The sequence below is a fragment of the Opisthocomus hoazin genome, chromosome 14 (genome assembly GCF_030867145.1).
Source record: "Opisthocomus hoazin isolate bOpiHoa1 chromosome 14, bOpiHoa1.hap1, whole genome shotgun sequence".
Lineage (NCBI taxonomy): Eukaryota > Metazoa > Chordata > Aves > Opisthocomiformes > Opisthocomidae > Opisthocomus > Opisthocomus hoazin.
Window position 1 is genome coordinate 14,829,029 of NC_134427.1, and position 24,684 is coordinate 14,853,712.

Consider the following 24,684-nt stretch of genomic DNA (forward strand, 5'->3'; position numbering starts at 1 on the left):
ATCATAATCTATGAAGAGAGAGATATATATAAAAATCTATATATATAACTTTCCAACTAATGTGGAAAGTTTGTTTTTATTGGATTGTTGAATTGAGTCTCCAAGGAGTCTCTTCTATACCTACAGGGCAGCAGAACAGCATGGTGGGTTGTAAACTTACTTACGTGGAGTTGCTTAGCTCTTCACCCAAGCACACAGAGCTGGTTAGAACCCAGGGGATTAACCTAAGTCAGATTTGCATCAGCTCATGTAAAAAGTTAAAGCATGAAGGCCTTCCTCCTTCTGCCAACATGTTCGATGGCATGAAGTGCCATCTGTCTAATCCTACAAGACTCTTTGAGGCTCAGCAATTTCCACCTTAGGTGACTGATCAGTGCTTCTGAATCCAGAGGGTGAGAAGGCATTCTTAAAAAATACTTTTTGTTGAATCTCACTTGCTCAGTATCAAATACTTTTCCCTGGAAGTCCTGGATTTTCAGTTATGGAATGCAAAATACATATTTTCTTTGTACAGCAAACAGATAGTCTTGACCAAAGTCTAGTCAGATAGACTTGACCAAATATCTAATTTGCCTTCTACAGATGCCTGTTATTTTGCTTTAATAATTTTGACCCAGCCTCTTGTCAGTTCATTCTCCTCAGGTCTTTGTGATGTAGGAAAGTTGTATTGACTGGAGTACTTTTTCAGGTTCTTTCTATCCAAAAGCCAGTCTGGTAATTGATAGTGATGAATAAAAGCATCATTTTTCACATTTTGGGGTCCTTGTGCACAAGCAAGAAGCGGTTTGTGCTTATTCGCATCTTTAATCTTTTGTGTACTAGTTAAATACCTGCTAACAAAATAAGTTTACGAGTATATCGACACTGCAGATCAGGTAAAGCACCATGCAGGTGGTTCTTGAACTAATTCCATAACAACTAGCACCAAACTCAGGTGTAATGCAATATGAGAGGTAGGAGTCATTCACAGTATAGAAGTTGTGGGAAAATGTCCTGAGGCAAATACTCTCTGATGGACGATCCTCTGTGTCTTACGGTGTTCCGTGTATTCTTAATCTTCTTCCTTCTTACTCAACACTGTATCAGCTGTTGAAATAAGGTCTTAGAGAGCAGAGGCACAATTATGGAAAGGCCATAACTGTAAAAAAAAATCAGAAGGAAATTACACGCTGGCTTCCATTTTCTAATCATCCTAAATTATTTTAATGCATGTTTTCAAGCTCAAAATTAGCAAAGGTCCCATGATGTAATTCTCCTAACGCCCATTGAATATTACATTATACCAGTCCAATTTCATTCCAATCTTTTGGAGCATCGTCTCCCACTCAGGGCACATGTATCATGGTTTAGGGACCTCCTACCTGCTCTGTTTCTAGATAGTACTTTTAGTACATGAAGTTTAGGATCATTGTGAAGTTAAAACCAGTTTCTTATTTGTAATGGCCTAGGAGTATAAGATAAAAACATAACTCTTAAAACATGTTTGTCTTTGAAAGATCTTAAATTAATAATCAAAAGATCGCATCAAGTCTAAATCAAACTCAGTCATGAAGATGAGAAACAGGAATTATTAACTGAGTAGCGAGGCTCAATGAGATCATTTTGTTCAAAGATTAAAGGCGATGAACACTGAAATAGTTGAGGAGGATGGCTATGAACACGTTTGACTAGAGCTGCTGAATTCAGTAATGATCAAAAGTTAATTATCAAAGCAGAGAGTACTACTCAACACAGACAATTTGAGTCAATAGCTAAGCAGCCCAGGAAAAAAAGTAATTTGGAAGAAGTATTTTCCTATAATGAAGTTATACAAAAGACGTACATTTCAAAGAAACCTGCCTAAAACAAGATTGCATTCTTCCTGATCAGAGAAAAATAATTAGCTCTAATTGACAGACCTGCTGCACACTAAATATTTTCAAACAATACGTTTCTGCATCAAAGCTTAATGTGTAGAGTTACTCAATGTCACTTTGATTTTGCCTTCCTTTATCTTCTGCCACTGGGCGTGCTCATAATATCGCAACAAATATGCTTTGAAGAATGAATCAGCAACACCTACAAGACAAATAAAAGCAGAAGGCCAGATCTTACGTTTCTTTCTCAGACAGAATCCATGACATGTATTTTGTGTTGTGTTTGACATCACCGTAGTCCCACTCATAGGCAAACTGAATCATTTGTAGTAGGAAATGACCGGTTGCTTGATCATCCAACATTAAACTAGGCTGGCGTGTAGATTAACCTGAGCATTTACAATATTTGTTTAAAACTGTGTATGAGTGTGCATGTGTGTGAAGGACACCCTCCAGCATGTGCCTTTTCTTAGGAGTTAGGAAAGTGCCGTCTCCCAGTAACAAAGGGGAAAAAATGTGGAAATTCTCCATGTACAAGTCTAAGGAAAGATATGCACTAGGATGTTTATGGTCCAAAAAAAATAAAATATGTCTATAATTCTTTGTTCCTAAAGCTACCACATTTCTTTCAGGGTAAACAGTTCCCATCAGCATAGCTAAGTAGTCAAAAATCAAACATCCAGTTTAGACTCTGCTCTTTAATATTCTATGACTTTGACATTGCCAGTTCTCACTCCCTGAAATATCTTCATCTTCTTTAATCTTTCATGTAAACAGTTTAGCTCATACCATCACACACATGCTCTCCAGAACATCTTCTGCTTTACTTTATATTAGAAGCGACTGCATTATTATTATTTGCTTGTGATCCTAGACGCTCTCCTGTTTTCTTTATCTGTATTTTGATAGCAGTTTTTGTGTACTGATTTTTTAATAATTCAGGGGAAAAAAAACTGATGTAGATGCAAGCTTCACATACTTGAACTTAGAATTGTTACAGTCCAGCTATTTGGTATATAGAAGGGTCAAGCAAAATATCACTGTACAGTCAAAAATCTTCTGCCATTGTGGAAGGCTGTTTATGAGCTTTAAAAATAATTTTAGTTCCCTGAAGGATGGGACTGAAACTTGGCATTTAGTGGGAGGCTTGGGAAACTGAAATGCCATTTTTGATGGCATTTTAATCCATTTTAAATGAAGCATTCATGTGTTGTTACATGTAGTTTATGACTAAGAAAGATTTCTTAATAATATGCTTCTGACTCTGCATTTGCATGTGGCAGCTGAAAAAAGGAGATTTGGGAGAGCATCGCTGGAAAGTGGCACAAGTCACATTGTCTCACTAATGAGGCAGAGACCCCATTTCATCATAGGCTTGTTTGAGAGGACATCATTTGGTTTGGGTCTGTAACACTTACTTGTGCAATCTTAACTTTAGCTTCCTGAGTTTGAAGTGTTTTATTTAGCAACCCTACTGTATGATTAATATAATTGTTTCCTGTCATGCATTCATTGATTTATTCTTCAGATGGAAAATATAATCCAAACGAAACAGTCACATTTTTCTCTGCACTCTGGAAGCCAGCCCAGAGGATTGCTGTTGCACTATCTCAGCTCTCACAAGCTCTGATTCTTTCTCTCGAATTTTAAACTGATTATTAGGGATTTCCATGGATTGAAATACAGAATTTATCTTTGCTATGATTGGAGGCAAATGTGCCAAAACAGTAGGTATTTTGAAAAACTAGCCCCATTGTAGAGCCCAAAGGAAATCTCATTGTGGCAAAATTTGGAACCCAGTTGTGCAGGTCCCAGAGGTTTCAAAAGTTAGTCAGGTTTCATAAAGGGTTTAATTCCTGAAGAGCTTATGTGAGCATTTTTCAGAGCCACTGATACTAGCAGTTGCTATGTCGGAGCCATTTTATTCCCATCCCTAAGCATAGCAAAGATTAAAGTTTCTCACCAAAACACTTCCCTTTAGTTTTGGTAGGCTTTAGAAAAATGTCTCTGAAGGTAATTAAGCACTAAAACTTTCCTTACTATAATAGGTTTATGGATCAGTTGTCTTAATTCTGCCTTTCATCACTATCCGTGCTTGTAATCTCACTAACCATCTGACCGCTTTCCACATTTAAATCTATTACAGCCTGTTTCTGCAAATGCTGTGAGGAATTCTCTGAAATGATACAACAACACTTGTTTATGTGAAGGTGATATTTCAGCCCTCTTAACGTTAAAATGTTATTTACCTATTCTGGAAAAAATCAGAGAGGGCATGCAAGGTTGGTTCAGATTACATAATTACACCACAGAAACATTAAAAAAAAAATCTCCACTAAAATCTTGAGCAGTTTAACCAGTGTGATAGACTGGCGCGGCTCTGCCATCGGTGCCCCCAGCTGTGTTGCTTAGCAACATTTTAATTCAAGAAGAATCGAAGGAGATGAAATCCCCGTGGAGAGGGAAACAGAAATAAGAGGGCCGTTGACAGATGATCTGAGTTGTTTCTTCTAATATACTGTGAAGATCACTGGCTCTTTTCATGAATGATAAATGGACTGTACACAGATCAATGGGTTCAGCAATAAACTGGAACCAGGCTCCATGTCTGAGGTGGTGCAGGCCGAGAGGCCCAAAGATTTACTCATTTAGATGATTTGGAGTGTGTTTTCTCAAAGGTTTCACAGGAGGAAATTGATCTGAACATTTGGTCATCCCTTGCCCTTTTCTGTTGTTGGCGAATAAAAACTGTTTTGGAAACGGAGTCCATTCTTCCCTTTATTTTTTCCTGTTGTTGTTCTTGTTCCAGATACGGACAGATAGCTGGTGGCAAAGGGGCCAGACCTCAGAGTGGAGAATGAAGGAATCGCCCTGAATGAGCGGTTTCTAAACACACGTGGCCATTATAAATAAACCACACTGATATCACCAACTGGGGCAGGAGCATTTAAAACCTATCTTTCTGAAAGGGTCCGGCTCCTGCAGCCCTCTGCCCTGGTTGTGGCTGTCTGCCTGGGCGTGCGCTTCTGAAGAGCATCCGCGGGTTGATGTTTGCTTGCGGCTTGATTGTGCTTTGGTGTGTTGCTTAATTATTTGTTTCCCCCACCCCTCTTCTGTTTACAGGCTGCTGAAAAGACAAAATTGAGAAACATTCCTGTAAAGTAAGTTATTTTTATATCCGTTTGAAAATGCAAGTTTAAGAAAGTTGTTGTATACAATCACTAAAAGGACTAGGACAATTAAGAAGGGTGGTGAAAGAGATAGTAGAATTCACGTTGCCCCTAATCAAAGCTATAAAAATGTCAGTATCATTGAGGAAGGCTTTCGATTTCTCATGTGTCCCTAATGATTGCACTCCCCAAGTTTCATCCAGTTCCCATAAATTAATGTGTTGTCTCTGAATAGCTGCCAAATAATATCACAATCATACTCAATATGTAGTGCTCCTAGCCTTGGGGAGGTTTGTACATGCTAAAAAGATTACGATTTTTAATTGCAATCCTTGAGAAGGTCTGACAGGGGGGAAATAACTAGGAACGTGCCAAATGATTTCTAGACACATGGGAATATTTTGCACCTATGTATCAAGGCTTTGCCATCCTGTTGATTAAGAGCTCTTTCTCACTCCGTGTGTGCGTCTCTCACACATCATACACACATGTATGTTTTTGCTCTTTACAGCAGGGCTCTGTGAAGGATGAGCAAGCTACCAGGGAGCAATTTCCAGGGCGTTTTATGACAAGTTCTTAAATCTTAGGGCACTAGCGACAACACTTAACCATATATCATTGAATTAAGAAAGTTGCTATGTAGATGTCCAGGTTCTTTGAGAAACGGCATTTTCAGTTAAAGCTACCAGCAATCAGTGATTCTGTTTAAATAATGAATACTCCAGTCTTAATGTGCTCTTATGTACCAATAAAACACATATTTTTAGCTTCAGTAGGTGATCATTCCAGTTTAACTAAGTCCCAGTAGCTGTATATTCCTGTTGCAGACAGAGGAAATGTTCTATTTTTTATAGTAGTTTGCTGATCATGCTGGCGTTTGAGGTGGAGTGGTTTTGTATTTGTAAGAGCATGCACTGACAGGGCTCACAAATCATTGTGGTTTAGCACACATAACAAAAGAATACAGTCCTACTTCTCACTTGGCTTCCATCTTGTATAGTCATTTACACCTTATAAAGTGAACGCAAAATGTGTATGAATACTCTTTGGAGTGATTAGGCAAGATGCAAGATAGTCATAAATCACTCTCTCTTTATGTTTCATTCAACCTGGTAAAAATTAGAAATGGAATCCAGCAGGGACCTGATAGCACATGAAACTTCTAATAAGACAAGGGACCTTTCTTGCCTATAGGGCTAGTTCAGATTCAGTGCAAGCTGAATTAAAGTCATTGTTAGCTGCTGGTTATTTAATAGAGAGTCTGAAATGAGCCGTATTTTCACCTCACATTCTAGAGGATCCAGGAGTTGCAAGGTGATCAGAGTCCTGGGGAACAACTCCAGAATAATCGTTTATCATTCATTCACTTTTTTTTTTGTGATATTTTGAGTCAAATTCTCAGGAATGGCTCAATTGAATGAAGTTTTCCCACATATAACAGATATTGAGCCTTGCAGTCATTAAGCAACGTGTATGTGACACTGATGCCGGATTAATCCACCAGAAAGATTTGGGAGTCAGGGGGAAAAGGATGATTTAGGTTAAATAATTCCTTTATGGAACTAGAGTAAACGTAACATTTTGGAATGGAAGAAGGCCAGATGGACAGTCTCGCTCTTTCCACCTACATGTGCAGATTTCACGCTGTCATGTTTCCCCCAACTGGTTGTTTAACTTCTCTTTGACTGTGTTCATGGTGGCAACTTCAATTAGTGCCCCAGGGAATCCATTATACATATTAATTACTTCCTGCATAACAAAACAGCTGAAAAATCTGCCTAGGATTTTTCAGTGACATGTAACTATTTTAGGTACCTGTATACAATTATGATTGTATATTAAAATATTACCTCTCAGTGCAAAATAAGAACAGTGTCTTAAAGATAGCAGTAGTAGATATGGACTGCATTTATATAAGCGTCACAAGCACAGTTAGTACAGCTCAGGCTTGTCTAGCTTTTAGTTGTTGCTTTCGTAGCTCTCAAATGTCAAAGAGAATTTCACTTGAATTTTAATGTTCTTCAGCTATGCAAAATAAAGTTAGTAGCTTCCATTGTCATAAGGGCTGAAAGCTGTACAGATTCCTTCTACCATATGTGACTTATCACATACATTTTTAAAAACACATTTCTGTTATTAAGACATATGTGATAGTACACTTCTGCAAATGTGAATTGCTTTTGGCTAAAAGCCATGCACTAATAAGTTGAGTTGAATCTAACTGCATTTGACATCTGTTACATTTTTTTTTTACATATCAAAATATATATATAAAATTTTCACAGTTGTCATTATCATAAAAAATTTCCTTGGTTTTAGGTTGCGCTGCCGTAGTTCTTGTGTCCCAAAACTGGAATCAGAAATCACTCCCTTTTAGGGGCTACAGTTTATATAGAGTCCTTGGACAGGGCCTGACAGTGCCACTTTTAACGTACTCATTTAGAGCATGATGAAGATTTCCGTAGAAATGTTCTGTTTACTTTTCATTGCTCAGTTTATTAATGTTGTTGGTATAATGTTCGGGAGGAAGTTTACTGTTCTTTTTTGTTCTTTTGAATCCCTCCAGCACTTAACATTTCTGGAGGGAAAAAAACAAGGAAGTTTCCTTACTACAGCTCAGTAAGGCAGCCAAGCAGATGATTTCTTAATGTCCAAGTGTCTATAGATGCTTAGAGTAACTGGTGGGAACATCCTGATGACCAAGGTAGATGCAGACAGGATTTGGCTCCTTCAGAAGGTTTGGTCTCAATTCCGTGTTGCTTATAGCACTGCAAGATAAAATATGTCCATAGGAACTCATCGTTATGTCTTGGTAGCATCATCTGGTGTGATGTTACTGGAAATGAGCACATGGAACATAGCTAAGAAGTCTCTGTGGCTGCAGAACTATTTTTTTTTTTTTTTTTTTTGGTGGAAATAGTTTAGTTACTTTTCCAAAAAAATAAGACCGTTTTCTGTCTGTATGTGCCACCAAGGTGGCTCCCATAACTGCAGAATCCATTACATTAAGCTTATTTATCGTCTCCTGCCCTGGTCATATAAGGAGCACTTGCTTTCTCCCATTGGTTTTATCCATATTTACATTGAGAAATATTCTGTAGCAGAAAATAGATTTCCTGAATGCGAAGTTGTAGATATTGTTACTTACTTGCTGGTCCTTATCATGCTGTTCCTATCCCTGAGTCTGAAAGAGGTAATATCACTTAAACAAGTTTACTCTGTGGAGGGTTTACAGTTTCTAAAGAGCTGTTACATGAGAAATGATTTGAACTAGGACACATCCAGAGGAAATAATCTTCTACATACCCTATGATTTGACGGAAGAGGGGGAGAACAGCAATATTGTTAAAATTCAATAACAGCTTTGTTCTGAAACCCAACTGATCATCACTCTTCCCAGATTTTTTTGCAGTTTTGGGTAAGCAATGGGAGCGCACATCAGCATAGAGCCTAGAGGAATCAGGTTCACGTTGACTTGGACAACATCACTTGCCTTTTATCAGTGGGCTGAGCTGCAGGGTCCCCTCAGATCCAGGCACAGTCAGGGTGAGGCCTCACTCTCAAGTACAAATACACTTGGCTTGGCAGCCTGTCCATTAACATAGGCTGAAAGTCAACCAAACAGTGCTTCATCTCTGCCAGTGGCAGAAGGTGGTGGGGAAAGAACAGCGATTATGGAGACATCCTCCACGGGGTGTATCCTACCACCTTCCTGCACACAGCTTTTTACACTTCCAGAAAAGCACGTCCTGTGTTTAGGAGGTACCAACGGACTTATCCTCCATGGAAAATCTCTTTTGAAATATGTTTATATGCCACAACATCCTGTGGCACTGAGCACCATAGTGTGTGAAAAAAATACTGTCTTTTGTTTGTTTTAAACCTTATCGCCATATAGTCACTGGAATCCATGCAAGTAGTTATTCTTACACAAAAGAGCAAATGATTACTCACCGTTCTTCAGTCCCGTTGTCACATATCTGTGTTGTATAGACCAAAGAGTCTTCCTGCTCAAAAGCCACTAATAAGGCTGTTTTCTCTCAAAGTGTGTGAGCCCAGCAGTGAGCTACTATAGACGCAAGGCAAGTCTCTCTGCAACTGGGAAAATGGGGCTATGTGTCTACTAGCAGGGCAGAGACAGTGGTTAGGAAGATAACTAGTTTCTTTTCACTGTTTTCCATATTAAAGAGATGAGTTCTTTGCATGGCAATGCCTTTCTGACTAAGGAGTGGATATAATGTTACTCTAAACAAATGCCTCAGATTACAGTCCTTCACAAAAATGGCCAAATGGATTCTCCGGGAAAATGTGGTCAGGTGAAAGAGTGATTTGGCTAAAATCTGATGTCATCCAACACTATGAAATACAACAGTTTTGTAAGAGTGAAATTAGATTTTTAAAATGGAAAGTGAATGTTTTTAAGAGTGGTCCACGTAGTTCATGAACTGCTGTAGAACTGTGAGAATATTGGAATTGACTTCTTGCTTCAGGGAAGAAAATATTGCCTTCCTTGAATGTCCTTCATACTCTTTTATAGTCCCTTTAAAAATCTTCAGTGGAAAGCAATGGCATTTTCCCCAAACACCTGCGTATGTTTAAATTTGCTGTAGATTTAATGACTTCCAGATACATGTTTTGGTATTATAGCTTGTGTTAAAATCATGCTGCTTTTTATGTTTTCAAAATATATTTGTTTTCCATCAGCCACAAGTTTGTTAACCAGAAAGACTTCTGGTGTTTATTGTCTTTTCCTGCCATAAAACTCATCTTCTCCTCAGAAGGGCATCTGACTTGGCTTGGTGTGGTTTTCTGTCCTAACCATCATTGGAAATACAATCCATTAACATTTGATATCTTGACATTTCAATTGACCTCTCATTTGCAAAGCGCAGTGGTATTTTTCGTGGCCTTTTCATCCTTGATTGTACATGGAATAGGAGTGACTGTTTCTACTGACTGCACTTTAAAAATATCTTTGTTTTACCAGCTGGAGTGGCACCTTGTTTTGCCCTCCCTGGATAGACCTTATTCTGCATGGAAGGTCTGAGGTCTGAGCAAGTCATGCAGAGCCAGAGGATTTTCTTACTGACTCGCTAAGCAGGAGGGCAAGCAGGTCAGACTCTGGGGGTCAGTTAATGTATGCTGTAATAGCAGTAACCATAAACAGATCTTTTGCTCCCATTGGCAAAAGTGCAGGCCAGTGGGCTAAGTCTGAGGGTTGGTTTGTTTTTAACCAGTCAAATCGGGCACTTGTAGCCAATCGAGGTACGAAAGGGGCAGTGTGCCATTGGTACGGACGCTCAGCTCTTCCACTGCAGGATATCACCTATCCTGTATTTAAAAACAGAAGAAAAAAAGTCTGTCGTGTCTGGGTTGAAAAAGCCCCCCATTCATGGGCAGTTGTGTGGGAGGGTGGCCATATATTAAATATATGTATTTGTATATATGCGTACATACGCGTGTACATAGGCACCTGTGGACCACAGGTACCTAGGGGCATTGGTGTATCTGTAACTAAAGGACTCAAACCGCTTTTAAAGGAGCAAAAAGCCCAAACCTGCTATAACTCTCGTTCTCAATAAAACTCCCAGGCAATTTCCACACTGCCACCTGTTAGTTTCTGCTTCTAAACCTTCCTTGCCTTCTCCTCAGACTATTTCTGGTGAACTACTAAATCAGCCAGCACCAATTCAATTAGTTCTAAAAATCCATTACAACATAGTGCCTAAACTGCCTGCCCATATTCATTTCTCAAAGAAATCCATTCATATTTATGTTTTAATACTTTAAGTCTAGCATGAAAAAGCACTCAAATCCCCACCAGAAATCCAGGAAAAAGCCTGCTTACGGACAATTACAGACAATGTTCTTTAGCCCCTGATGCTCCTAGTCTGTCCACTTCGACATCTGCACAGGTGCAGAGTTTGGTCAATGGGATCAGCTTATTGCACCGTCAGTAAAGTCCCTCCAAAAATTCACAAAAGCTCCGACTGCCACTGATTCTGCAGGTCGGGCTGTGGGCAGAGTCCGTACCGACCTGCAGCACTCACAGCAGGGTCGGCACCGGGGGCATCGCGGTGAAAACCACTGCACCTATGCTGCCGTTGGTTCCCAGTGAGTTTTGTTCAGGGGGTCTACGTTTCCTCAGCAGAGTGTGAGCTCTAGAAATGTTGCGAAGGATTATTTTATTCCTACAAGTTAAAGGTTACTGTTGGAAGTGGATTATAGAACTGCCGCTTTTAAACTGTTTGCAAAGAAGCGCACATATTAAATCCTTTTTGATGATATCACGTTAATCCCTAAATACTGATTTTTATGCAAATTTTGACTCTTGCAAAACTCTGACAATTCAGCGATCCCCATGTGGTTTGATCAGAGCTCAATTGCTCCTTTAGATCTTTTTTCCTTTTTGCAGTACCTTTCCAAAGTCATCACAGCAGCTAGAAGATGTAGTACTTTAGACATAAAATAATAAGTCTATTTAATATTTTACCTTTATTTTCTGAATTTGTTCCTCTGACACATCTTGTTAGATATATTTTTATCAGTCCAAAGGATAACCACAGTAGGGCTATTTTTATTTCTAGGGAAATGATGCATGATAACTACTGGCAGGGCCCAAAACAGTAAATCAGTCCTGTTCCAACCACAGAATGTATTAAAAGTCTGTAGCCTGTGGTAATAAGTTATAATTTAGTTGACTAGCAGTTTGTTTGGGACTTAAAACTGTGCAAATGAGTCACATTGGCTAAGTCCTGAAATATAAAATAGTTTGTGCTTTATTAAGGTTTTCAGCTACCACCACACCAGGTACCTAGAGGGAGCACACATTTCTCAAACGGGGGCAATACATTTTTATAGTGAAATGCTTCCGACTTGATTGTGTAATTTATAGTAGACCGTTAAATTACCACACGTCCTGTGTAGTGCACAGTGTTTGCTTACAAGACAATGAGATGAACAGACTCTGAGAGCTCATTCATCCAATCTCTTATGAATCTGAGCACGCGCCATCAATACCAAGCCCCGCCGGCTGCACCCGGCCACGAGGCGCCCCGCAGCTGCCAAGCCAGCCGCCTTGCTCAGGAGCCATCACAGAACGTCAGACAGCTAGAGAAACCTTTGCTTTTCTGTATTTTCATTTACAGAGGCATGTATATGCCCGTTGACCAAAGCTGCATTTGTGTAAAATTTGCCAGGAGTCTTGCAGCTGAACAAAAAAAAAAAGTATTTTCATTTTCTCTGGGTCACTTTTGTTATTTTTCAAAACAACAGTTTTACACATTCGTTGTGATACAGCATGTCAAGATTAAATTTAGATCAATTTTTAAAAGTTATGAAAAAGTGAAAGTTTGAGCCAAACAAAACCTTCTTTTGCCTGATTCTTTCTTTTGACAGAAAAAAGTTAGTTCAGGTCAATATTTTTTTTTTCAGGTTTTAACAAGTATCTGCTGTTGATCAAAGGAGTACCCATTCTTCTCTCCTCACTCACGCTGTGGTTTTGATCATTTCAGATTTGTATTTGTCTTTCTCATTATTATTTTTCGTTATAAGTTACTTAGCATTTATTCAAGCAATTATTCGAAGTGTTTGCTTTGGGCACTGTATTAAGTAACAGCTGTTTTCTAACTACCTGTGATCTTTTTAAAATTAATGCTTTAAAAATGCTCTTCTGAGCAATTAAGATACTGCAACTAAGCAACAAATGCTAGCAAAATTGAAGAAAAGGCCTGTTCCTGGTAGAAACGGGAATACCTGTTCTGCTGGTTTCAGTACAGCTGGCTGAATCAAGCATAGGAACCAGCCTTCAGATCTCATACCCCTGAATTTCACTGTTATGCCATCTTTCTACTGCTGAAAGATAAATAACTAGAGCAAAACCGTGAGTAGTGTTAGTGAAGATATATGACTGCATGGTTTATTTAGGTTCTAGCATGTGCTAGACACTCTCCAGATGAAGATCCCTGTCTTGGAGAGCCTGGTAGGAGGCTACCAGGCAGTGGGATTTAACTGAGGCTGTCAACAGTATATTTGAAATCTGTAGGCCTGTGTCTGCTCTTTTGGATGGCGAAACTCCACTACTTCCACTGGCATTTCTCCTAGTTTTACTTTGGTGTGAGAAGGGAAAGTCAAGTTGCCTTGCTCTTTCTGGCTTGTGGCCTCAAGGTAATATATCTAATAGGTTTCCTCTGCCTTGCGGGGTCGTGAAAATAGGGCAGAATAAAGGTGGTCCTCCTTGCTATTGCCTTTTTTATATCCAAAAAAAAGTGCCTGCCATTAAGCAAACAGTCTTTTACTTTGGCAGTGGGTGAGTGAAATGAAAGAAAAACAGGTGTCTTCCAAGCATTTTTTTTTTTTAAATACAAGTACAACAAAGTAATGATCTTGTGCTAAGTGAGAGAAGTAGAAAAAACCTCCAGTCATTTAGGATCGATGAATGCGAAAGAAAGGCAAAAGCTAGATAATGTTTCAGGAAATAACACTGCTACAAGGTTAATTTTGCCTAGTACAACATTTCCTAGTATTGAATTGCCTCATATACTCCCTCAGGGATTGCTCCTGCGCTTGCAATAATCGAGGCTGATTTTATTGGAAAATCACCTCTGGATGAGAGACGTACTCTAGAGAGAACTTTGCATGGGTACAAATAGGTTTTCGGTGCCAGTGCCATGTTGCCCAGGCCAGCACAGTTATAGTTCCCAATCTGTCTGTGCATTCAAGCAGCAAATTCATTAGCAACCCTTCTGGCAGGAGAGAAAAATAGACATATTAGGGAAATTTACTTTGAGTTGTTTTCAGGATTTGTTGGATAACAGTTCAGTAATCAAATTGCGCCTCCTAACAAGAGCATTAAATATTTTTATTACTAGTGGCAGGGAAGCTGCAGATACTCCTTTAAGTGCAGAGCACTTTACCATAATGCTATGTGACTTGCAAAGATCGTGGATGAAAGTGGAGATTAGCATAGCTGGAGCAGGGGTGCTGTGATGTCGGAGCTGATTTTTGTTTTGTGTTGTGTGTCGAGGCTGTGTTGGGTCGCGTAACTCTCACATTACAGATGTAACGTACGTTCAAGTATCAGCTCATCCGTCAGACCCTGCCAGTTTGCTGGCCCTTTAATTGTAGGAGTGGGCCATATCTTGACAGCGCTGTGCTCTCTCTAACCGTGGGACCTAAGTTCAGAGATATGTAGCGGCTTCCAGGCCTCGTCAAGTGGAAATGGAGCATATTGTCAGCAGAGCGCATGTTGCCTCCAGCCGGGAGGAGGGACACGTGGGGTGCCCGCGGACGGGGGCTCGCCGCTGCCCTTGGAGCGACTTTGAGTCTGAGGAGGCTGGAGGAGTGCTGGGAAATGGCTGATTCAGAGAGACACATGAGTGAGGAAGAAAATTCAAGGAGATTGGCACAAGGAAGGTGGAAAAAAATCTTTCTAAAGAAAGCAGGAAAAATTTTTGCACTCAAGGTTAGCACCAAGCCCTTGTAATCAGGCTTGTCTGGCCACACACCAACAATAGCGAGAGACAAAAATGCTGAATGCAGCTTGCAAGCTAAGGTCTGTGCAAAAGCTAGTGTTCTGCCAGGGAAAAAAAGAATGTGGACAGAATTTACTAAAGAATAAATTACGTTAAGCTCCAGGAACTGACAGGGTTAAAAATTAAGATTGTAAAAAATAATCTGTATACTCTGTTTCCTAATTCCCGTTGTCTTCATGATTGTTTCACTGTGAAGAGGAGAGCCACCCTCGGTATCAATCATAATAAGCTATTTAGACACAGAAAGAAGTGGCATATGGCTTAGCACTTTTGGGTCTAGCAATCAAGTAGCAACCTTCTGCAGTACAACTGTAGTTCGGTTCCCAATGGGCTTCACTTTGATGATTAGATAGAGTTCCCTGTGTCATTCAAAGACAGCAGAATTTCATACAAGTTGGTGTTAGCTTCCTCTCACTTCATTTCAATTTTCAATAACCAGTGTCATCACATGTAACAGTTTCTTCGTAATGGAACTTCATGTCGAATCAGATTTGTCTTTCAAGTGAAAGAGCACTGTGAGAAGATTTCTGAAATACTGATCTCTGGAAAAATCCTTACCACAGGGAAAACAGGGAGAGGTTATTTATTTATTTATTTCTTCTAAAGATGCTTAGGTGCCCAATCCCCAGATTATTCAGGAATACTCAGAAAAAAGCTTTAGTATTGCATTTGGGGGTGGTATTAGCATTCTTTACAGGACTTAATGCAGGTTCTTGCTGAAGTCATTGTTATGCTAAGTGAATAGAAAATATTTGTTCAGTCATACTTTAAACTGAAACGATGATATTTAAAGCCAAGTTCTGTGTAAATGGAGTTATGTCAGAGGAGAATTTGGACTTCAGATATTAATTGATCCCTCTGTATTTCATCCCGGCAGCTGTTAAATACTAACATGCTTCGCTGACACAGAACTGCTCCTTTCCTGGTACTTACCTACTCTCTATCAGCTCAGCCCTGTCCCTGGGTGGTGGAGAGGCATCCATGCAGGCAGGTGGAGGGAGCCAAGGGCTGTGCCCACTGGAGGATGAAGGCACGGGCCCTCGGGGAGGGGAGGGAGGGGAGAAACTCGGAGAGTTAACAGCCCAGAACGGGCATCATGGTGAGCATAAGCCTGCAAGTCAAGTAAGTGTCTGCCAGTTCTCTTGGGGATATTTCTGGAGAAATCTGGTGTCTTGTAGAATCTTCTACTCATGCCAGTGCTTGAAGCTATATCCTCCCCAACGGGCTGCGATCTCAGTTGTCTCTTTGGTGCCACTTCTCCAAAAGATTTCCAAAATGGAGGAACTCTTTGAAGGTCCACCTGTGTCACACAACCTGTACATTGAGATTCACCTGACAGCTTACCATAGAGCACCTCCCATGTGTATGGATTGTGCCAGATATTGTAACAGCGCAAGCAGTGTTTTTAAAAAGTAAATTCTGGGTCACATATTCACGACGAAGCCCTTGCTGTAATTCAGAATTAGTCTTCATATGCTGGAAGAAGAGCAGCTGCGGACGAATGTCTCACAGCTTTGTAAGCTGAGCATTTACCAAGCAGCCAAGTTGATATGGCTGTCTGTATCACATATGCAAGACTGTCCATCCCATAGTTTTATTTCTTGGCAGTTTCCTACAATTCTGTGAAACATTTTTTTAATGTGACAAAGTCACTTCAATTACACAGTCATTATAAGTTTTGCCAAGGTTGACTATGGGTCGTTTTGTGTTCATTAGAGCACAAAATTAGAATTTTCATTGCAGCAACTGTAAACAGTATTGGTTCAAAGGAGTCAAGCTTTTTTCCCTCCATAAAATCTTGGATAAGCTATAACTGAGGACTTCCATGGTTTTTTGACAGATTTTTTTTTTAAACTGCCTTCTGGGTTGCTGGATTTTTTTCTTCCTAGCCCTTGATAAATTTGTTTAACTGAATAACCAGTTCCATTCAAAATGATGACATTGCCACTATGTGCATGAAGAAGCAGGTGCAGTCAGTGTGTTTCTAAGGTTGCGAATATATTATTTCTTCAACTTCTTTAACGTTATAGCTTGATGCTTGTCACTTTAGACCCAGTCAGGGTTGTAAAAGCCATAAATGGTCTTCAGGAAATAACCCTGTTTCAGAAAATACTTCATCATCTGCTTAAGTCCCACTAAGCCTTATAAAGCTTTCACTTAAGTAATCTCAGAGTTTATTGCTTAAGTAATAATTAAATTTTCTATTTAATATTCTCATGTATTTATGGATATACATGATTGAGTTTGCTCGTCATGCTGATGAAAATATAAAGAAATTGCATTAAACCCAATCATTTTATATATGCAAAAATTAAGCAAATAAGAAATAAATCCAGCACAGAGTGTTTGAAGCAGTGGAGAAAATCCAGAAGCCTTTCCAGTAAAGTCCAAGCTTTCAAAAGGACTATCTCTTCTTGTCTGTATTTAGAAAAATAAGTATGTTTCAGAAAAGCATCTTGGAGAGAAGAGGATTACATTTTTCGCTTCATTTTATAGTAATTTCTTTTCAGTTAATTTAACCTTGTTACTGATGATTTAGCTCACTAGAAACAATAGTGTATTAAGTAGTGGGTGACTGCTTAGTAGAAAATATAACCAAAATGTCTCATCTGCTAGTTTTCTGGGCTGAAGGGGAACCTACGCGGCTCTGCCTTCCTGCTCTGTCGCTTAGGATTAGGGAGGTTGTGCTGCTCCTCACTTTTGCTTCACTAGGAGGAATTTCCAGGCTTTCTTGTTAACCTAATATGTGTTTACAAGGAAGGAGGGACGGCAGAAACTATAAAGAAAATAGCGAAGAACTGCAACAGACATCCCTGTCAGAGCCTGCACAGCAGCAATCCTCTGCCTTGCTCCTACAAATCCATGGAGTGCGTGCTTCTCTTGGCATGTGGCATGCTCGTGTCTTGCCAATGGGATGCCCAGTCCTTAGCAATTTTATTTTTTTTTAGATATAGTATGCCATGATAATGTCATTCGGGATAAGATATGTCAGCAAATACACCAAGAAGCTTTATCAGCTTATACCTTTTAGCAAAACCCAGAGCTACTGTGACTGGAAACAGCAGACATACAGCGAAGGCATATCTCTTCCTCTTAAAGAAATGTGTTTAACAAGATTATGTACTATTTGCATTCCAAATTTGCAATTAGCACCCCATGAACACACAAGGAAATAATCCAGTGGCAGATAATGTGTTACATATATGTAGTAAGACTTTTGTAGATTAAACACACTATTAGGTATGTGGTAGCACAGCTACAGTAATACGTTTTATAGAAATTGGTGTAATCTGAATAGTAGGAGAGCTCATTGAAATATGTTTCTCTTAGTAAATCTGTGCAGTACGTGTGTTTGTGAATGCATGTGTGCATGCAAGAATCCAAATTACTAAGTGGAAAGATTAGCAAACAGTGAATTGTGGAAGTCCTACTGTATAGAGTAGAAAATTTTCCTTCAAAGCACATATAAAGGTTTGATTCTGCAACCTTATTCCCAGCCCTATAATTTTACACTAGCTGGCATAAATTAGCAAGCTAGAAGTCTAAATACATGTGTCTGACGTGCCTCTCAGAAGAAATAACAAGACGAATGCACATGGTGAAACAGGAGTAGTATGTGTAAAATATCTATGCTTTTCTGCACATAGGTTACATTGAAGTCAGGGAAAGGAAAGAAAAATCCTTCAGCTGCAGTTTATCTGTGTTGTTTGTAGTCTGGAGTTCTCTGAATATGTTTCTTTTTAACTTCAATGACTTTCAGTCTGTAAAGAAACTGGCAATGCCAAGCATTCCTTCTCTACCAAATGTGATAATTTCTGAATCCAGACAGTGGATTACTTGCATTAATGTGCTCAGTGGTCTGGTGGAAATCAGTAAAATGATGAGGCGCAGGGAAGGGGGAAGGCAGGCCTTCCACATTTATTTATTCTGGATAAATGGTGCCCATTAATCTATCAGGAAAATATGGAATTAGCAGGGAAGAAACCACAGTTGCAAATTTGGCAGTTGCTAGTGTGCACAGATGGTCTTTCAGTGTTTTAAGATTTTCCAGTCTTTTGATATTGATACCAACATTGAAAAGTAGCCTGTGTATTGCTAATGTTTATCTAGAATAACCATAGAAAAATAACGTTGTATATTTTGGATTGTTCAATCTTCTCTTGGTGTATTTGCATAACGTTTTTTAATCTTAAAGGTAAACTTTTTATGCTCTGTCTGTCTGTGGTTATTTTAAGAAGCATAATTGCAGTATGTTTTCCTAAAATAAGAAAGACAGCCAGTATATCCTGACAAAGGCATTGGGAAGAAAGACACTCTTACATGCGAATTATGCTGAACAAAGTTTGCAACTTGGTAGTCCAAATGGCTTTCCTGCTGTTACAGATAGTATGTTTCTTTGTAAAGTGGTGTTCTGAAAACTGGGATGTTGAGTCCCTCCTTGGTAGAGTGTTGTTTATTCTTATTCTGCTGACAAGCACTGATTTTCAGTCACTGTAGCTTCACTGAAGCTGGGAATCTGACCCTGGCAATGTCTCCATTCAGTGTTTCAGGGCATGAAGTCAAGAGGGAAGGGTAATGTCATCTGCTTAATTTGCTTTGGGAATGTTTGGTTGGGTCTTTAAAGACCGTGTTGAAATATTTCACAGAGGACATCACAGAATAATTCTTGCCAGCTTTATTTTGAGTTTGTTCTCAGCTGACCCAGAGGACACAGTACCTTAATGACTGTTCTGAAATGTGCCTTCTGCAGTGCTGTAGTTGTGTACACAGCCCGCATGTGCACAGGACAAAGCCCACTTTGACTACAGACAGCCCAAGGTGCTTTGTACTGATACTCGGTAAAAACTGTTGCGGAAAAAAATAAATTAAAAAAAAATTATCTCAGTGCACCACAAATTTAGATCCGGTGAGAAAAGATCTGAGATGCAGAAGTAAGGTGAAAGTTTTAGATGTGTTTCAAACACCGTATGGTGCAGTCTCCAGTGTATTCAGGTGTATAGGTCTCATTTGTGTAGATCTATATGAAGGCAGATAGATAGACAGACGGATGGACAGTCAGGTGGACAGACAGATAGATAGGGATATCTAGATACGGTATGCCAAACCTATAGCACATTAGGGCATATAGGTATGCTTCTAAGGCTTTTTTTGTTTTTAAATAAAACAAGGCAAATGAATACTGTCTTGCCAGTATGTACCAATGAGAGAAATATTTTTGAAGAGTTAAATATTAGGTGCTAACAAGAAAATTTTCTAATTACTGTTTATCAGAAATCTTTCTCAGCATCTTTGTGGATACAATAGAACAGTCCTAGAGGCACCTTGCTGCTTCAGACAGTAGTTCCCATCTTTGATGCACGTAGCCGGGTTTCACATACCACCTACGAAACAGAACTTGGTTTTGTTTTACAAACAGGGATGGGAAATGTAGAGTTTTATTTCCCGGCTTGCCAACAGCCATCTTGGGTAAACAGCTACTTTAGCTCAAGCCGTACCTGTTGTATAGGGCAGAAGAATTATGCTGTGTATTTTGCAAGCTACACTTCTATTTATTCATCCCAAGAGAATGGTTACCCTGCCTGCAACCACCTTATACTGTTGACTGATGCTCAGTGTGTAATCCATTATAACCATCTGATCCTTTCCTAGAAAGCTACCTCACTGGTCATTCTCTCCTTGTATTTTTGCTGTTGAATTTTCCTGATAAACTGTAGTACCTTGCACTTGTCCACACTGAATTTTATCCTGTTTCTTCAGATCTTATCTGCACTTCATCGGGATCATTTTGTATGCTGACCCATCCTCCAAAATACTTGCACACATTCTCATACGGGTGTTATTTGCTGATTTAACAAGCATGCTTCCTCTTCTGTCATCCGGACTGTTAATGGTGTTCTAAAATGTCCGTGTCTATTCTATAGCTGCTGTGACAGTAGTTCGGCTTTAGTCTTGACAGATATTTCTTGCCAGGTCTATAATAAAAGTGAAATATAATTCTGATGATGATTTGAGCTATTTGTGTGATCTGTAATGGATAGCTTACCAAAATGGGTCAACCCTTTAAAATCTTGAAATGGCTGCACATCTTGCACTTCTTATGGAATTCTGAAGATCCTGGAGGGTATGAACTTTTCATCTTTTTTGCACGTATGTGGAACTTTCATTTAGCAAGTCACAAAAATACACAAAAAACTCTCTGCAACATATTTCAAAGTCCCCCACCAGCAATTAAAGGCTCTGCAGCTCTGATTGTCTATTTGCTAACCCACCACATATGAATTTCATGAAATCCTGCCCGCTGTCAATGTTCTTGCAGCACTGACAGTTCTTTATTTTTATATGTTCCTCTTTAGTCTGTTGAGGAAAATCTCAAATTTCTTTCTACTCTACATGACATTTAAGAGAGTAGTGCAGATCCTACACCACTGAGGGACAGAGATACAAAAAATAAAGCAAAAACAGGGAAGTGACTGGCAGCAGAGAGAAAGACATCAGGCTAGACTTAGAAATGAGCATGCAGGATTGTTGTTTTGTAAGCAGAAGCTGACCCTGGTCAGCTCTAACTAGTATTGTCTTCATTTATTTCAGATATTGCTAGTGGAATTTCTTCATTTGTTTAATATCAACAAGCAATTCATCTAGACTTCACTCAGCAGTCATATACAATCATATCATCACTCATGCACATACTCCAAAATTCATCCACACATTTCAAGCATAAAGCCATACATCTAATGATATATGTAGAGGATTGTTCCGGACTTACACTCTAGCATATGTACTTCAGTTTCTCTTTTAAAAGGAGCCTTTTTTTTTTTTTTTTTTTTTTAAACATCTAGTTGTGCTACAGTCAAATGATCTTTGAAACATTGCTCTAAAAGTCTTGGTTGCAGGGTAAAGGATTCCCCACCCCTTTTGTCCTGTGTCCTCCACTGCAGTGAATTTCTCGCTTTTGCCCACGTAGAGGTGTGTAGAGACCTAAATTCTGCCTCCACTCCAGAAGCTGTCTCGGACTCTTGCTCTCCTACTTTTGCACCATCCTACAGGAGTTCACTAGCATTCGGGGAACACTAGCACAGTTGTATTCACTTAGGTATATTTACAGTGCTGTTCATATTCATAGCATTTGTGTTGCTCTGTCTTCTAAACAAAATGTCCTGGAACTCAACTTCCAAGCTCTATGAGGTCATTCCCCCGCTCTTTGGGTGTTCCTGACTGCATTTGTGCATACCTGATTGTTTTATTTTGCTTCCATTGAGTTACCTGGGTCTCTTAGTTTTGTAACATTTGCTAGAGTTAAGGCACAGCTATGGGCTAGTGGTTTGGCCCAACAGAATATTAAATGTCATTCTCTGTATAAAAGCATTTCTGACTCATTTTTATGCTATAACTCCATCAAAAATGTTTTTTTTCTTGGCCCATAACCATTTTACAATGATCAGTCTTTTAAAGATAAGTGCATATCTCCAACACCAAAGCCCAGAGAAGTTAGCTTTGTTGTCAGCTTTCTAGTTTACCCAGGAGAAAATCTGTCCTCTGCCAGCCTCACAAGTGAGAACTCAGGGAACAATCTCACATCCATTTTTCCATTTAGGTTCCCAAGTGCCTTTGCGTATTTGTTCTGACCTTATATTGGGAAGAGTTACAAGTTACTAGCAGTCATCTTCTCCATATTTTTTCTGTGACTGTAATTCAGTGTAGTGGAAACATTCCAAAGCAATTAGAAACACAGTCCTTATAGCAAGCTGCACTCAAAAATTCAGTGTAAAACACTAACCTTCTTTAAAGAGGCAAACCCCATCAAGAAGGTGGGGTTATTGAAAGTCCTGAATCTGTTCTTCGTAAGCTTTACACTTTGTTCATATACTAGACTGCATCTTAAATATAAACCTATCATCAGGTTTAGCAAATCAATACCAAAAGAGTGTGAAATGGTCCCCAGAAATCTCCAGAATGCCATTTCACAGTAAAAGCAATTGAAAAAGAAGCTGCAGTGGAATATCTTATGAGATAGCCATTTAGATCACAAAAGGATCATAAAAGTCAGAAGCAGTTTGTTTGAAGCAAAGTTCATAATATAACCATACAGAGCTTGCTGGGAAGAAAGAAGAAAATTGCAAACCAATTTGTGGTTACGGCTTTTTCTGTCAATTCTACAGGGATTTAAAACTTGTAAAAGGTGGAACTTCTGCCATCTTACATTGCTCAACTAGAAAGAGATAGTTATAATCATAGTAGCTAAACAAACACCAATTATTGAAAGGCAATATAGTCTTTATTAACTTCAAAGCAATTAGCACTTCTTTAGTTCATTTACTACTGAGCAAGGTGATGTCAGACTGTGGCATTTGTCAGTGATAAACTGAGCATCTTTTGAGGCTTGCCTTCCTATATTCTCATAATATTTTGCCAGTGAAGTTTTGATACTTTCTCTTTATGTGCAATAAAGGCACTAATGAAAGCATTAAAAGGAATATTTCTGTGAGCAAATGCCACCTGAGCATGCCACCCTGTTTCAAACATTTTGTGTCACATAACTATATAGTTCTTAAAAGATGATTGTGTCCCAGGCGGGATAATAGGACCAGAGCATTCTGGAGGAAGTCAATGGCACAAAGCAAAAAAACACCATAAACAAATAAATCAATTCATTTTGTTACGCCCATGCAATTCTACAAGTGTCTTGTACACACTCTTTGAATTAATATGTAATTTTTGTTCTTCAGTATGAGCTAACAGATGCCCTGGCTAACTAGAATGGCTCAGGTCAGATTTAAACGAATCCCTCCAATGGCTGGAAACTTAATTAGGTTGCAGTTACAAGTCCTTTAATATTTTTTTAAAAAATCTTTATGACCGATGGTTGATTAGAAGCTAATATGGAGCCAGCCTACCTTCTTCTTTGCTTCCTTTTTTAAAAACAAATCTAGACAATAAAAATAGCTTCTGTTTATTCGTCTGCTAACATTTCTCTTTAAAGAGTGGCACTGCTTTAATAAAGATATAGGAAATGAAATTTCAGCTAGGTTACACTCAATCAGATTACTTTGGACAAATGAAAAGTAATACTGCCTCCTTTAATACCATTAGAAGAATTGATATTGCAGAATTCTTTTCAGATCATAGTGTACTAACGATCAGAGGCCTGATGTCGCTTCCCCTTTGGTGACACCCGTGTGCTGTCGCTGGGAAATGTCTCAGTGGAGAGGTGTGGACACGGGAGTGGAGGTGCTGCGATACACCGTGAGCCTTCCGGTTCTCCTTGCTTCTCCCACCGTGGGTGAGGCGAAAGCCCAGGGCAGGGAGTGCAGGCAGGGCTGGGGGAGAGCAAGAGGACTGCATACGTATGTGACTCCCATGCCTAGGGATGCTCTCCTCTCCACAGTACTGTCTGTGGACTGGGACACAGCCTTGACTCTCCTGCACCTCTTCAGGATCCAGGAGATTATGCAGTGCTATTCAGTTATGTGGGATCAGGTTCTAACTGCAGTATCATTAAGTGATGTTTGTCCTAAAGACTTCACATCTGAATGTTGGAGTGAGAACATGTAGGCGGCATTCTTTCTGCTACCTTCTAGATGGCTGCCCCTGGCCCATGGCAAGAAGCCTAGCTGGCCAGCTCTGGGACGACCGCAGGGCTGTCCGATAGTGGCAGGTTTTGGTGCCTGCCTCTGTGTAGTCTTGCCAAAGAGTCCCTTCTTCATGCAGATTCACCGTCACTGTCACACTGGGGCTCCTCGGGCACCAGGCATGAAGCAGAACAGGCCTCCAGCAGCTCTGCATTGGAACATGCCATGGCCCCAGGATCAGGTGAACATCGAGTAGCGTTCTTGATTTTCTAAGTTACCACTGTTCACTCCTCAGCAGCTCAAATCCTGGGCTGTAGAGCACTAAGTGAGTGCTTGAAGTGATTAGGCGTTATTTATCTACATTTATGAACAATGCATTTCATTCGTGTCGTCATTTACTGCACATACTGGGAAAGTTATAGGGCACTTTGGGCGATTTCTGTTCCAGGAAGTGAGTGTGGCATTTTTTTGTCTTACATAACCCTCCATTTATCTCCCAGTGCCTGCTTTCTGGATCACTACTTTTTTTTTTTCAGTTGTGCACATATTCTTGTGT

General features: G+C 39.6%; 1 protein-coding gene across 4 annotated transcripts in view; it reads left to right on the top strand.

Moving 5' to 3' along the window:
* Window positions 1–24,684, top strand: part of AFF2 (ALF transcription elongation factor 2) — a 353,085-nt gene that overhangs the window by 265,497 nt on the left and 62,904 nt on the right. For all 4 annotated transcript variants that reach the window (XR_012765473.1, XR_012765474.1, XM_075435219.1 and 1 more), the window contains exon 9: window positions 4,980–5,017. Coding sequence is in view for 2 of the 4 variants with exons in the window: in XM_075435219.1 (XP_075291334.1) it covers window positions 4,980–5,017 (38 nt within the window). In the remaining 2 variants the exon portion in view is untranslated. The remainder of the gene's footprint in view (window positions 1–4,979; window positions 5,018–24,684) is intronic.